Genomic DNA, 14795 nt, shown 5'->3' on the forward strand with positions numbered 1-14795 from the left:
TTCAGAGCCCCCCTCCTCTTATTCAGTGGGGTTAGACCATGTTGAAAATATCAAGGAAGACAGCAGACACTTTTTCCAAACACATTTATAGATTTTTATTTCTGTTCCAAAAAAAGAGGAAAGAGAAGGGAGAAAGTATTCCACACATTTCTGCCTGTCTCTTTCCTTTTAAATATAAATATTTTCAAGTCTCTGTAATTGTAGCCCCTTTCATCACACCTGCTCCTCCTTGAGATAACAATGCAGGAGATGCAACCCAAACCAAAATAATACCAGGGGGAAATAATGCTGGGGGTGGGGTTGGGGAGAGGGGACAGGGAGCAGAACTGTCCCCCCAAAAGAGGCCTGGGCTTCACAGCAAGGCTTCCTCTCTTCTAAACTGGTGCAGCTCAAACTGGGACAGACTCACAGCTACCCAGGGACCCCTCAAACAGCCCCTTCTGCCTTACCATCTCCCGCTTGGGTGGTGCCCTGGGCGGAAGGACCCCCAGGAGTGGGGACAGCTCAGGTTGCAGACAAAGCAAAGACTTTCACTGGTTCACAAACCCTGCCTCCTACCTCCAAAGACCAACTGGCTGGACCTTCTCTTGGTCACACACACACACACAAGCAGTGTGTGGAGCAGAGCTGGGCACTGAGAGGTCAGCATGAGCCTCCCGAGGTGAGCCCAGCGCCTGGCCTTGCACGGCTGGTCCAGCAGGAGGGGAGGGAGCCTGAAGCAGTAGCCAGGAGGAAAAGACCCCTCCTCTCCTGTGGCAGTTACAGCTTCCATGGCTTCCTGGGAAAGGGGAGCAGCAATGCTGGACCTGTTCTCCCTGCAGGGCTGCCTTCAGCCCCCTTCCCCTAAGCGAGCTCGGATGGACTCCAAAGCCTCTCTTGCCTGGTGATCCAGCTTGACCCTCAAAAAGAGCAGCTCCCACATGAAGGACCTAGAGGGAAAGGCCCCCTCCTGGCTCTGTACGTGCTTCTGAATGGCCCAAACGCCTGTGCCCCCTGCCCACCTACCAAAGCAGGCAGGAGCCCATCCCCCAAGGCAACACCTCCCCCCTCCTCCTTCCCCCCCCCTCACCCCCAGCCTCCTGCACAGAATTGTACCAGCCACCAAAAAACGAGAGGTTGAGAGGTGCTGCATTTGTGATCCTGGCTGGGCCGGATCCAGTGAGTAAAACGCAGCTCTCCCTGCTCCAGGGTGGCGGCCGATGGCTGCAGGGAAGCGTCCTCCGGCCCCTCCTGGGCCCCTCCTGGGCTCGGGCCAAGCGCTGCCCCCCCAACTCCCTCCTCCTTCAAGCCCGGGGGGAGTAGCAGGGGTTGCGCGGCAGTTCCGTGAACGACTTCAGTTCGTAAGGGATCCCAGAGTCCATCTCGATCGACTTGCGCGAGAAGAGCAGGCGGATGTTGTCATGCAGGTAGATCTTCCCCGACTTCGAACTGTGGAACCTGCAAAGGGAAGAGAAGGAGGAGGCTCTTCACGGGGGGCCTGCAGGGGGGAGGCCACGGGGTCCGTCTGGGAAGCCTGGTGTGCACCAGTGTGTCCTCCGTCCCCTGTCCTTACGTTCCTCTCTTACTTGTATCATGTATATAAACATTGCTATATCTTTGTATACCCCCAATACGTACTTGACAAAACAAACAAATAAATAGAAATAAATAAATAAACAAGGCACCTTTGCCTGCAATTTAGAGGGTGGGGGAGCCAACACAATTGACCCTACAGCCCCCAACTTATCAGCTTGTACAAGTCTGGTTCAATCTAATTGTATTTATTTACTTGTTTATATATGAAATTATATTTGCCGCCCATCCTGTATCCAAAGATTTGGAGCCGTGTAATGGTGCTAAACCACATCCGAAATAAGTGCAAGAGCGGCTCAGGTGTGGCTCAGGTGTTTGTGACGCGCTGCGAAGGACCCCCGAATCAGTCCAACTGCGCTGCACCAACCCCTGTGCAAAAGGAGGCCGACCCCCTCCTGGTCTTTGAACCCTCCGCTGAGGACAGCTGCACCAACCCAGAACAGGTGCTGAAATGGGGCTAAATCCAGCCCCCCTCTCTCCCTCCTGCCTTCCCCCACTGCAGCCCAAATCTGGGAGGGGCTTTCTGGTCATTCATTCATTCATTCGGATTTCCAGGCCACCCTCCTCCAGTGGACTCAGGGCGGCTTACAAGATAAAATCAATACAGAATTTATGAAACTCAAACATAAAGCCTAAGCCTAAACCCCCTGCACTTAAGACCATTCTACTGGATCCATCCAATCCCAGTCATACCATCAGCTGGAGCGGAAGGTCAGGGGTGTGTCTTTAAAACCTTTCGAAAGGCGAGGGGGGGGACTGATTGCAGAGGACCGGAGCTGCCACAGAGAAGACCCTTCCCCTCAGCCCCACCAGGCGACATTGTCTGGCTGACCGGACCTGGAGAAGGCCGACTCTGTGGGACCTGACCGGCCGCTGGGATACGTGAGGGAGGAGACCTTTCCCAGGTGGGGGTGGGAGTGGGTGCAATGAATCCAGTGGAACCAACCAATCCCTCCCACCCGTGTCCTGAGCAACGAAGCAAAGGTGGTCAAGGTGGGGGCAGTGACCGCTGTCTCAACTGGCTGGCCATGAGGAGGAGCCAAGGGGGTTCAGGCCCTGCTCCCTCGGGCCTCAGAGAAGCCCAGATGCAGCTCCCCCCCCCGCCCTCACCTCAGGTGCATCAGGTAGCAGAGGACGCGCTTGGGCTGCCCTGCGAGGTCCGGCCCGGGGGCCTCTCCCCCCTCCCCCTCGCCCACCGGCACCAGGAAGATGCGATGGCGCAGGAAGGTGACGTGGTTGGCGGGCATGTCGTGGAAGTCGTAGGTCACCAGGAACATCTTGACCACGGTCTTGTTGGGGTTGAATAAGGTCTGAAAGAGGAGGGGGGTCAGACAGAGGGGGGTCAGAAGGGGGGGGTTTCATTCGCCCAGGCTCCCCCCACCTCCATGCCTCCTCCTGTCCCCACCCCAGGAGGGCGGGGGAGGAAGAAGAGAGCCAGGCTCTGCCCCCCACCCCCCTTCGTCCCTCCTGCTGCCACTCACCACTTGGATGGTGCCCGTTCTGGGGACGCTGTACCCCTTCTTTCCCAAGGCCTCCAAGTCAATGACTCCCTGCGGCACAAAGGCGGCACCAGAACGACGTCAGAAAAGGGGGGACGTGGCCCCCGGAGTGGACCCCAACTCAGAAATCACTTATATTATGACACCGCACCTCCAAGAGGCTAAGGCTGCAAGCTAAGGCCTTTTATACTCTGCAACCCCTCTCGCCTTCTCAGCAGCCTCCTATAGCGAGGGTCTATCCACTGGCTTTCCACTCTCATGTCTTCCTCATCCTCTGACTGGGACCGCTCCCCCATTGGCCCACCAGCCCCCCCTAGTGGTTCCTCGGGTTCACTCAGGTCACTTTCTCCCTCCCTCTCACTCTTTGCATCAGCTGGCAACCCCCCTGGCCAAGGGTATGGGGGTGGGGGCTGGCTCATCTTCCTCAGGATCTGACATGACCTGCGGTGGACAAGGAGCACTCACAACACCTGCCAGGTGACACTCCTTGGAGGAGCCCCCTGCAGGTGGAATTGTGGGGGGGGGGGGGGGAAGTGCCGGTAGGAGCCCATCCTGAGCTGAGCAATTGCTCCTACAGCCCCCAGCACAGCCCCCTCCCCTGCGGGATCCTGCCTGCCAGCCCACACCCACCCTCCTCAGTGCAAGCCCCCCCTCCCCTGCAGCCCCTCACCAGAAAAGGGGAGGGGGCGTTGTGCTGGGCAATGTCGAAGTAGGTGACCTCCACGGGCAGAGTGGCGTGCTGCGGGCAGTAGGACCCACTGGCCCCGATCTCTGCGCTGAAGCCTTCGATCCGGCCGGAGGGGGGGAAGCGCCCCTTCAGCATCGACTCCTGCCAGGAGGGGGGGGCGTTTTCAGGAGAGGGGGGCTGGGCCAGGTCCCACTGAAGGACCCAGCCCCCTCGGTCGAAAGGAGGCAGCTCCCCCATGGCTTTGCGTCCACGGGGGACATGGACAGTCCCCCGGGGGGGGGGGCGGCGGTCAGTCCTCCCCATCACCATGGTTACCTCGAAGTTCCCCAGAAGGGCGTGGCTGGTGGAGGTGGTGGGGGCCCGCCTGCCCACGAGAGCCCTTCCGGGACTGCTGCGCAGCTGCCTCCTCCTGCGTGGGCAGAAGGGAAGTTTCACTCCGGGGGGGCCTCCTCCGCGACCCCCAATGGGTGTGGGGCCACATGGGGAGCCTTGGGGAGCTCCCTGGACAGGCCCCGTGGCCGTCCCACCTGGCTGCACAGGGTGGAGGCTGCCGGGGGAATCCCCGGATGGAAAGGGGGCAGGGGGGAGGAGGACTCACGGTTTGAGGTGCAGCCCTGTCTTCAGCTGGGAGGCTCCTGTCCTGCCACTCGCGGAGCCCTGCGCCAAGGAGACCCAAAAGGGGGAGGTCAGGCCCTGCAGCTCCACACAAGCCCCCTGCAGCCCCCCCCATCCAGGACCCCCTGCGGAGCAAGTGGTGCTTATAGCTCCATCGCCCCCTTCAGCCGTGACCAAGGGAGACCAGCCAGCATTCCGCAGGGGCCACCCCTTGGAAGCCAGTCAAGCCCTTAGGAAGGAGGCTGCCTTTCAGCAGAAGACAGCCCTGCCCACCCGGCCTTCTGATGGACCCACCTCACAGCTCCTCTGACCAAAGGCCGGCTCAGTTCAGGCAGTTGGAGTTTCTCAACCTCAGACACTTGAAGGGTCTCGGGCTGAAATTCCAGCATCTGAAGCCCACCCAGTTTCAAGTAGCCCAGGTCGAGAAACGTTGGATTACCTTCCCCGGGAGCAACGCCCCCCCCCCCAGCCCCAGCTCCACCAACCCCCCACCCCTGCCAAAGGTCTTTGGGACATCTGAAACTCCTCCTGTCACAGGGGGGCTGGCCGAGGAGGGGGGCCAGGAAGCCCCGGGGAAGAGGAATGGGCCCCTCCAGCCACTCAGGACCCCTTGAGTTGGGAGCCTCGACTCGGGCGCCTCTCTCTAACGGAGCCCCCACCGCAGTCTTGGCCGCTCGTCAGGCCCAAACCCAGAGGGGGTTTCTCAATTCTTTTCTGATACACCCCTCCCTTAGGAAGGAGTAAAGGTTTCTCAGCCCCCCAACTCTCCGCCACGACTGTAAATAGTCCCCAAATTGTGCCCCCTACTTGTACCAGTTGCACCGGTACCTCTGTCACGTTCCTCGGCATTGTGTCCAGCACACGACACCGAGGAAGGCGACGGAGGGACCGGTACAAGGGTCAGGTACGCGATAGATGTGCCGGTACAAGTGTCAGGCAGGATGCGCGTCCTACTCCCTGCGGCCAAAAAAAAGGCATGTTCCCCGGGGTCATGCGCCCACCCCCTCTGGCCATTGCTCCGTGCCCCCCCTAGGAAGGCGCCCCCCACTATTTGAGGAGTACTGGGTTAAACAGCTGCCTTGTCTAGGCGCCTTCGCAAGGGAAGGTCAGCGTGAGATCAGGCTCCGTGGAATCCAGTGGCGGCTGGACTTTGCTCGCTTGCGGCCACGGAGGGATTCTAGGCCCAGTCCCCTTTTCACTCCACCCCCAGCTTCTGCCACTCCTGCCCCTGCACAGGCTACTCTGGGACGTCCACCTTTGGCCCAGGTCACCCAAACTGACACCCAGGGACGGGAGTGCACTTTTAGCCCCTCCCGCCACCCCTGGCAGGCACCGGTCCTCTGCAGGGCCACATTCTCCAGCTGGAATTGTTCCGGGAATAGGAGTCGGGGGTCGAGAGAGTCCAAAGACCAGAGATGCCCACTGGGTGGCAGTGCCCGTCCTCCACTAATTCCACCAGCGCAGTTTAGTCTCTCTCTCTCTCTCTAACTTAAAGACAGAGCCCTCCCATTACATTTTTTTTCTACTATAAAGTTCTTATTTTTTAATTTGCACTTTTTAATTGCACACGTATGTATCTGTCCACAGTGGGCTCGAAATGCAGTAGATATTGTTAGGACCCTGTCCATAACTGTTGGGTTGCCAATATATTGGCTTCAGGTGTTGCAGACTGCCACCAGAGGGAGCTAGAGTTCATAGCTTATTTCTCTGAGTCACCCTCTCTGTTTCTCTTTGTCTGGCTACTCCCTGTACTTATGCTCTGCAATCTCTCTGTGTTGTAGTCATGTATTACAGCTAAAGTGTGTTTAGGCTTGATGTCTTTGTTTACTGATTATGACAGAGACAACTGGGAAGAAAGACTGTTTACTTGGTGATATTTGGATGGTTATTCTGACTTCTTCTGTGCAGGACTTGGGTTCTTTTCCTTCCAGGAGAGGAGACACGTCTAACATACCAATTCTCTCACACTTGCACAAACAACACGCGTGTACCCACCACTTGCACAAATGGAGTTGCATGTGCTCCTGTGGGGCCTTGCCCCTCGCTTGCACAGAACCTTCCCCTCGGCCCACCCGGCCCCCGCTGGCTCTCCCAAGCCGGAAAGGTTGGGGACCCCCGACTCAGAAAGGCTGAGAAAGTCCCGGGGTTTCTGCCGCTTAGAGATGCCGGCTGCCACGAGAGGGAGGGGGGCAGCTCCCCTCCCCAGCTCGGAGTGAGGCCTCAGGGCTCTGCCAGCGAAATGCCACCCCCCCTTGGACACCACCACCGAAAGGCGGCTCTTTGCCCAGACCCAGCTCCCACCCTTCCGGTCCTCTTTGAGTGACAGGTCTCCAGCCCCACCTCCTCACCTTCGCTGTGGGAAGCAGATGGTTCCAGTAGGGGGCGCCCTTGGCATCGGTGCTGCGGCAGGAGGCTGGCACGGCGGGGGAATGCAGGGCCCTCTTTTTGCGTGCTGGTAGAAGGCTCTCGTCCTCCAGGCCGGCGGTCGCCCTGCCTTCCACCGAGGGCAGCAGCTTCCTCTTGGCCGGGCAGTTGGCAGGGCCTCCGCCCCCGCCTCCGGACAGCTGGCCGCTGGAGCAGGGCGTCTTCTCGGCCGAGCAGAGCCCGTTGGCGCTGAGGCTTGGGGCCTCGGGTGGAGTGTTGGGCCCTGGGGCCTCCGGGGGCCCCTGTCCTGGCGGTGGGGGCGGGGACGCAGGGCTGTGCAAATCGTGGTCGCGTGGGAAACGTGGGCCCCCGTTCTCTTCTGGCCTGGAGTCCAGGGCGGGCGGCTCCCCCCACAAGACGGGGGCCGAGTCTCTCGTGTGCAAAGGGCAGGAAAGCTTGGCGGGTGCCGGCAGGGCCACCCCCTCAGCCGTCCTGGGCTGCCGGACCCCTCCTCCTCCTCCTCCGCCCTGGCCGGGGGGGCTGGCCTCCCGCCGGTGCTCTACCACTCTCAGGCCGCTGTGGGAGAAGTGCTGGGCGGCGCCCCCCAGGGCCAGCCCGTCCACCAGGAGCCCGTCCTCGATGGCCCCCTCCTCTTCCTCTTCCTCCTCCTCCCGCTGCGTCCCCCGGTGGGCCCTCTTGGCATCCCGCTCGCCGCCCCCGGCCACCCACCGGGGCTCTGGGCAGGCGCGCTTGATGGGCTGCCGTCGGGGGCCCCTCTGCTGCGGGGGGGCAGAGCTGCTGCCCCGGGCGGAGAAGATGGAGACCTGGTAGACCCTCTGGCTGCCCATCTGGAGGCCATGGTGCTTCCAGGGCTGCTGCTGTTGCTGCTCTTCCTCTTCCTCCTCCTCCTCGCCTTCCTGCTGCTGCTCCTGGCTCAGGCCGGAGCTCTGCTTGCGGGGGAGTCCAGGCTCAGCACTGAGGTGCCTCATGGGGCCGAGGGGGAGGGAGGACGGGCGCTAAAGTGCTGCCAAGTGGTCAGGGCGTCCGGCCGAGTCCCCTGCTAGGAAGCGGGCGGCACAGCCACATCTGGAAGAAGAGGGAGGGAGGGGTTAAGCTATCTCCCTCCCCCCCTGCATTGCCCTCCGAGGGGCAGCCGCAGACCCAGAGATTTCTCCTCCAGGTATAAAATTTTTATTTTCTCCACCATAAAATAAAACAATATATAGTTACAAACACAACAACAATGCTTAAAATCGATGACATATAAATTTTTCTTTTCTTATCACTCACTCAGTGGAGGCTCTTGTCTCTCCTCATCTAAAAAGTTCTATTGAATTTACACAACTTTGTCCATTCTTAAAAGTCTAAGTAAAAATTATTTTTCTCCATCTGACTATCAAAAGTTACATGGCATCAATGCAGACATTAATAAAACCTCTTTTATTTAAATTTTAATATTGTATCATGTAACTAATAATTTTTTAAATAGATAATTAGATTTGTATGCCGCCCTTCTCCTTCTCCGATAGATAGAGATAGAGATATATGAAGGGTTTCTTCCCATGTAGGATTCAGAGATTTTATATATATATATATATATAAAAGAAAAGAAACTATTCATAATATATCCCATACTTCATAAAGTAAAGTTCTATATGTTTAAAGTCTAAGCAAGGAGTAAATTTTATGTTATATCATTCTATAGTGCTACTACCATTTCTCATCTAGCTTCCACAATTTAAATCAAATTCTCATATTTCAGTTTTCCCCACAATTTAACCAATTCCTAGTACATACGCCTCCCTTGGCTTTCTACCCAATCATAAAACCTCCCCCAAATTTTAAAATAATCTGAGTCTTGTTCAATGTTCCCTCTAACTTTTTTTCAGTGCAGGTGGAAAAGTTTGTCCGAGCGACACATTTTCATCCCTGAGCACCTGATTCTCCCCCCACAGATGCCCCCCCCCCCTTATGCTCTCTGAATCCTCCCCTGAGTGGATAATTTTAATTACAGAGGTTTTTTCTTATTGTTTTTCTCCCCACTAAAAAAGAACATACATCATAGAGGTCAACTTGGTAAACAGACACCGTCTGTCAAATATCACTAATGTCGCTTCAAAGTCACAGACCCCCGGATTCCTCCTCCAGGCAGGCCGCTGAGCTCTCGGGGGGGGGGCATTCTGGGGCCCTGCCTGTGTGTGTGTGTGTGTGTGTGTGTGTGTAGGGGCCCAGGCCTTCCTGATCCTGAGCTTCCTCCCCCTCCGAGGCTGCCCACTCACCCCACGGCGCAGGATCTTGACCCCTGGATGGCGTCTCCTCCTCTTCCTCGTCCTGCCGCAGCAGCCGGCGGTGACTGGCGAAGCTGGCTGGGGACACCTGCCACCCTGGCACTCCCCAGAAGCGGCCCGGCTGCCGGGGGATGGCTCCCACCATCACGGGCTCCGGCTCGGCTCGGCCTGCAGACCACCACCACTGCCACCGCCTCCCCCGCGGGCCCACGGAGCAACTGGGCAGCAGCAAGAGCCCTGTGGGGAGAGAGGAGCCAACACTGCCCGTGAGCCTCCTTGTTTTATTTTTAATTTTATTTATTGGTTTAGTCAAGTACATATCGGAGGCATGTGAAGATATAATAATATTCATATACATGAGACTAGTGAGAAGAAAAGAAAAATATAATAAGAAACATTGGATATAATCATATTCATATGCCTGGGACTAGCAAAAAATGAAAGAAACATGAGGACAGGGGACGGAGGCATCTTTGGGAAGAAGGGGGGTGTCCAGGGCTGGAGGCCAGGGAAGCCCCCCCCCCTCCGGGACCTAAGGGAGGAGGAGAAAAAGGGGGGGTCCATTGGATCTCTTTATTATTTATTTTATTTATTATTTATTTATTTATTGGACTTCTAGGGGCCCTTCTCCGGTGACTCAGGGCAGGCTTACAAAATATAAAGAAACAATACAAAATAGTGTTGAAATCCAATTGTTAAAATTTATACTAAAAATCCGAAAATAAAAGCCACAAAAGAGCCCGAGCAGAGACCCTCCCGCCCTATTCTGGCCCATTTCTGGCCAAACTGTACCAGAGCAAGAAATAATAATATAATTATAATAATAATTTATTAGACTTGTATGTCGCCCTTCTTCGGAGACTCGGGGTGGCTCACAACAACAACACAGGTACAAATCTAATAATTAAAACTATGACTAAAACCCATTATCTTAAAAATCAATCAATATTACACAATCATAAACACACGTAACTTTTAATGGTCAGAAGGGGGGGCACAGGGACAGGGAAGGCAGGCACCCCAAGGCAGAAGGGCTCCCCTTGGGACAAAGCCCTCCAATCTCTCCTCCAAGCCCCCCCTCCAAAGGTGCATCCCACCCAGAAACAAGAGGAGGGGGCTCTTATAAAAGAGCCTGAATTCCAGAAGTTGTTCCCCCCCCCAATATATTCCCCAGCTAAAGAGCCCCAGGCTGCAAAGCTCTATGGGGGACCCAGAGACCCCAGAAGGAACGCGAGGCCCAAAGTCCAGGCCCTGCATCCCATCCATCTGAAAAGCGGTGGGGCTTGACCCCTTTGAGGCGTGTGGACTCCAACTCCCAGAATTCCTCACCCAGCCAGGTATGCAGCCAAGGCCTTCTGGGAGTTGGAGTCCACAACGCTCAACAACCCAGGGGACCACAAGCAGACCCCCACCCAGGCCAGTCCGTTTTCCAAACTGGGAGCCACGGGGCTGAGCCTCTTCCCTCCCGGAGGTCTCGGGGGCTTCCAGCCCAGGGGCCTTCGGGACTCCTTGCCCTGGGCCACAGCTTGCCTGGCTCTCCCCCCCCCCCCCCAAGAAAAGTTACCCAGGCTAGATGCAGATGCAATTCCAGGATCTGGACTCAAGGGGGTGGTAGAGGACCACCCGAGAGAGGCTGCTCCGGGTTTGGCCTTCCCCATTCAGCCCAGGTCACCATGACACCCCACCCCCTACCCCTCCCCTGGGCTCAGCCAGCCAATGGCAGCCCCGTATGCAAATCAGCCAGGCCACAAGAGAATGGGTGGGGGCAGAGGTGGGGGGACAGGCCAAAGCTGGGAGGGGGGGGCAGGGACTTTGTTCCCAAGGCCCCTTGGAGGTCGGTCACCCCCAGACATGCTCAAGGGGAAGTGCCCCCTCCCCCACAGCCTCCTCCAGTCCTGCTTCTTCCGAGGACCCCCCTGCCACCCCCCCACGCCCGTCCCTGCGTGTAACCAGATTGAGCTGGGGAAGAGAGCAGGCCTTCATCATCGCATTCCTCCTCCTCCTCCTCCTCCTCTCCACAACCTGTGGAGAGCAGCTGAGCTGGCAACTGAGACTCAGGTGGGGCTCCTCATAGTATGTGACGTGATGGAGCATCAATGCTGCAGCCGCACTGCAAGAGACCGTGGAGGCTTCGGAGGAGAATCAGAGCTGCATAAAAACCCATGGCTGCCCCCCTGCCCCCCACGGAGGACCTGCAGACTGCACAGGAGTCAAGAAGAGGGCTGGGAAAATATTGACTGACCCCTCGCATCCTGGACACAAACTGTTTCAATTCCGACCCTCAAAATGTCACCACAGAGCCCTGCACACCAAGACCACTAGACACAAGAATGGTTTTTCCCCAAACGCCCTCCCTCTGCTAAACAAATAATTCTCTCAACACTGTCAAAGTATTCACTAAGGCTGCACTACTATTCCTAGTAGTTTCTTCTCACCATTCCTATCACCCTTCTCCTCCCACTTTTATCCACATTAGTGACATTTTTGTCAAGTGAAGATAAGGCCAAAGAAAGAGTGGCGGGTGACACACATGGCGTTGGGATGGCCGTGGGGAGTTGTGCCATTTGGTGCCAGCCAAAGCAGGACCCGGGCAGCTAAGAGCCAAGGGAGGGTGGAGGGCCCCAGGGGAGGGGGCTGGTGGAAAGGGTGGGGCTGCTGCTGCTGGGAGACCCTCTCGGGGGGAGGGGGGCTGGAGGTGACAGTCGCCCGAGGGGCAGGAGGAGGAAGGCAGCAGCGGAAGAAGCCCAGAAGCCCAGAAAAGAAACCACAGCTTTTGCCCACGGGCTCTGCCACCCCCCCCTCCGGTGCAACAGGGGAGGGGGCAATAGATGCCAGGCAGATGAAAAGGGTGTGTGTGTGTCCTGGCACCTCCCCGAAAGCACCAATCCAGAAGCTTTCAAAGGCCCACACAGCAGACAAAGGGGACCGAGGGCCGGGCATGTCCCCAAAGGGACCGACAGGCCCCCTGGCAGAACGCTGCCCCCCCCTTGGGTCCCAGAGACTGGAGATGCCCACGTCTCTCCCCACCCCAGCCCCTCCCCAAGCTGCTACCCTCTGATAAGGGCAGGACGAGGCCCCACAGCCACCAGCGTCCACACCCTCCGCGGCTCCAGAGAGGAAAGAGAGAGAGCGCACCCCACCCAGACCACGCACCCACCCAGGAAGCCCCTGCAGCCCCCGCAAAATTGCCATTGCCGGAGGTCTGGCCAAAGGAAAAGAAAAACGAGGGGAGGGGGCTGCCACAGACAAGAGGGTCTCACCCTATCCTCCTCAGGACAGGACAAGAATCAACCTCGAACTAAGGAGAAATTGCATGACAGTGAGAACCATTCACCAGTGGAACGACTTGCCACCAGGAGTTGTGGGTGCTCCCCTTGTCTGGAATGTTCTAGAGCAGTGATGGTGAACCTCTTTTGATTTTCATGCCAAGAGAGAGAGAGAGAGAGTGCGTACTAGCATGTGTGCATGTACCAACACTCCTTCCCTCCCCCCCCCTGTGCGCACCCCCCCACACACTGCCCCTGCACAGGTGCACAATCCCCTCCCTTCTCACGCGGGTGCATAGGCCTCACTGAAACCTGGGACGGTGAAAAAACAGCCCAATGGGCAAATCGGAAGTCCGTTTTTCTGAACTCCCAGTTTGCCTGTTGGGCCGTTTTTTGCACTCCGGGGCTTCAGGAAGCTTCTCCGAAGTCTGCAGAGGGCGAAACGGCCGAAGTCCCCAAGGCCGAGAATCAGCTGCAAGCGCACGGGAAGTGACCCAGAGCAATGCTTTGCGGTCCCTTGAATATGGCTCCGCGTGCCACCAGTGACACACGCATGCCATAGGTTCACCATCACGGTTATAGAGTGTCCAGCTTGAGCAAGAGGCTGGACGAGACCCCCGAGGTCCCCTCCAATTCTGTCATCCTGAGAAGCACCAGGTCCCTGGTCCCAGGGGATCGGCTCCAGACCCTGAGCAATTTTTAAACAGGAGTTAATTCCAAAGCCCCCTCGCCCCCCCTAACTATCTCAAGGAGAAGCAACCAGATGACCAAGGACCAGCTAGGTCAGCCGTCCCAGAGAGGCTTCTGTGCCCGAGATCCTTTTCCCTCTGCGTCTTTTCTCTTATTCACTCTTTATCCTATCCAATTCATTAATCCCTATTCCTTTATTCATATTCCTTTTCTAACCCATCCTAAAACCATCCCCATGCCTTGAAATAAGGCCGATTCCTCCTTGTCTTTTGTCCCTATTGTTAATCTAGCCCTTCCTGCACCTTCTGAAATCTTCCTTATCATCTCTCCTTCTACAGGGATTTTAGCTGCTTTCCAGTTTTGTGCAAATACTAGTCTTGCCGCCGTTATAATATGTATAATCAAATATGTATCATCTTTACCATATTTCTCCGGTAAAATACCCAATAAAAACATCCCTGGTCTCAATTTTATTCATTGGCGTATCATCTAATACAAATCTAATAAATTATTATTATCTTCTCTAACCATGTTCGCATTTTAACCCAATAATCCCTTCCTTCTTTGCATGTCTAGCACATAGGATTCCTATGATTGGGGACATTTCCAACATTGAGCTGATTTGTGTTTAAACATTTTGGCTAGTCTTTCAGGTGGTATGTGCCATCTATAAAACATTTTATACAAATTTGCTTTATGCGCCGTTGCCATTGTTAATTTATAGCTTCTTTCCCAAAATTATTGCCATTTTTCTAATTCAACCGTATAACCAAATTTATCCATGCTATCAGTTTTTTCTTCTAATCTAACTTGCAATAATTATATACTTTCTTAATCATTTTTTCATCTGTTCCCATCAGTATCTCATCCTTTATGCCTTTTCCAAATGAAAACCATATTGGCTGACATCTTTTTCATAACTAGATTGCATTTGCAATTGTGCATGCATCTATCTCAATCTCGTTTTTCTACTTTATTTCTCCCTTTTCTGATAAAATATCCTTACATCTAGGATCTTGTAGCATTCTGGAAGGAAGGAAGGAAGGAAGGAAGGGAGGGAGGGAGGGAGGGAGGGAGGAAGGATAATAGGAATAGCACTTAAGACTTATCTACCGCTTCACAGAGCCTCTCCAGCCCTCTCTAAGTGGTTTACGGAGAATCAGCCTCTTGCCCCCAACACTCTGGGTCCTCATTTGACCCACCTGGGAAGGAGGGAAGGCTGAGTCAACCTTGGGCCTGGTGGGATTTGAACTGGTGAACTACAGCTAGCAGTCAGCTGAAGGAGCCTGCAGGGCTGCCCTCTAACCACTGTGCCACCAAGCCTCATATCTATTTATCCATCCATCCATCTTTTTGTATGGGGACTTTAATTGTTCTATATAATTTTTTATTATTGCATTCTGCCCAGGGTCCGTCGTCGGGAGTTGGGTGGCTTATAAATTTAATAAAACTTAAAACTTTAGTTTAATAAAACTTAATTCTTCTCCCAGGTAAAGCAAACCGAAGAGGCCAATCAAATGAAATTAATTAACAAATGTGTCCATTGATGACATAACTCTGCTTCCAAGAAAGCATCTGCTCCAACAGTCTGTTTGCATTCAGACCCTGTCCTTCTGGGGGGGGGGGAGCGGCGGGGGGGAGCGGCGGGGGGGCTCCCCCTCCCCTCCGGCCTTTCCCAGCCCCCTTCCACGCCCCCTTCTCTCCCCACAAGCCAGAGCAGAGCCCCCCTCTCGGCCAAACTACACCTCCCAGCCTGCTCCTCTCCGAGGATGCCGAGCAGTGCATGCTGGGATGTCCAAGTCCTCCGGATTCT

At 55.6% G+C, this 14795-nt stretch overlaps 1 protein-coding gene across 1 annotated transcript; it reads right to left on the bottom strand.

Annotated features, from left to right (window-relative positions):
• Positions 1-70: 70 nt before the first annotated feature.
• ATOSB (atos homolog B) lies at positions 71-7809 on the bottom strand. The gene is made up of 7 exons (XM_070743676.1): positions 6723-7809; positions 4358-4416; positions 4075-4168; positions 3742-3900; positions 3054-3122; positions 2683-2882; positions 71-1437 (listed from the first exon to the last, which is right to left on the bottom strand). The coding sequence occupies exons 1-7, from the start codon at positions 7725-7727 to the stop codon at positions 1284-1286; spliced, it is 1740 nt and encodes a 579-aa protein (XP_070599777.1). The 5' UTR covers positions 7728-7809; the 3' UTR covers positions 71-1283.
• Between the last annotated feature and the right edge of the window lie 6986 nt (positions 7810-14795).

Source organism: Erythrolamprus reginae, chromosome 2, assembly GCF_031021105.1.
Source record: "Erythrolamprus reginae isolate rEryReg1 chromosome 2, rEryReg1.hap1, whole genome shotgun sequence".
NCBI lineage: Eukaryota > Metazoa > Chordata > Lepidosauria > Squamata > Dipsadidae > Erythrolamprus > Erythrolamprus reginae.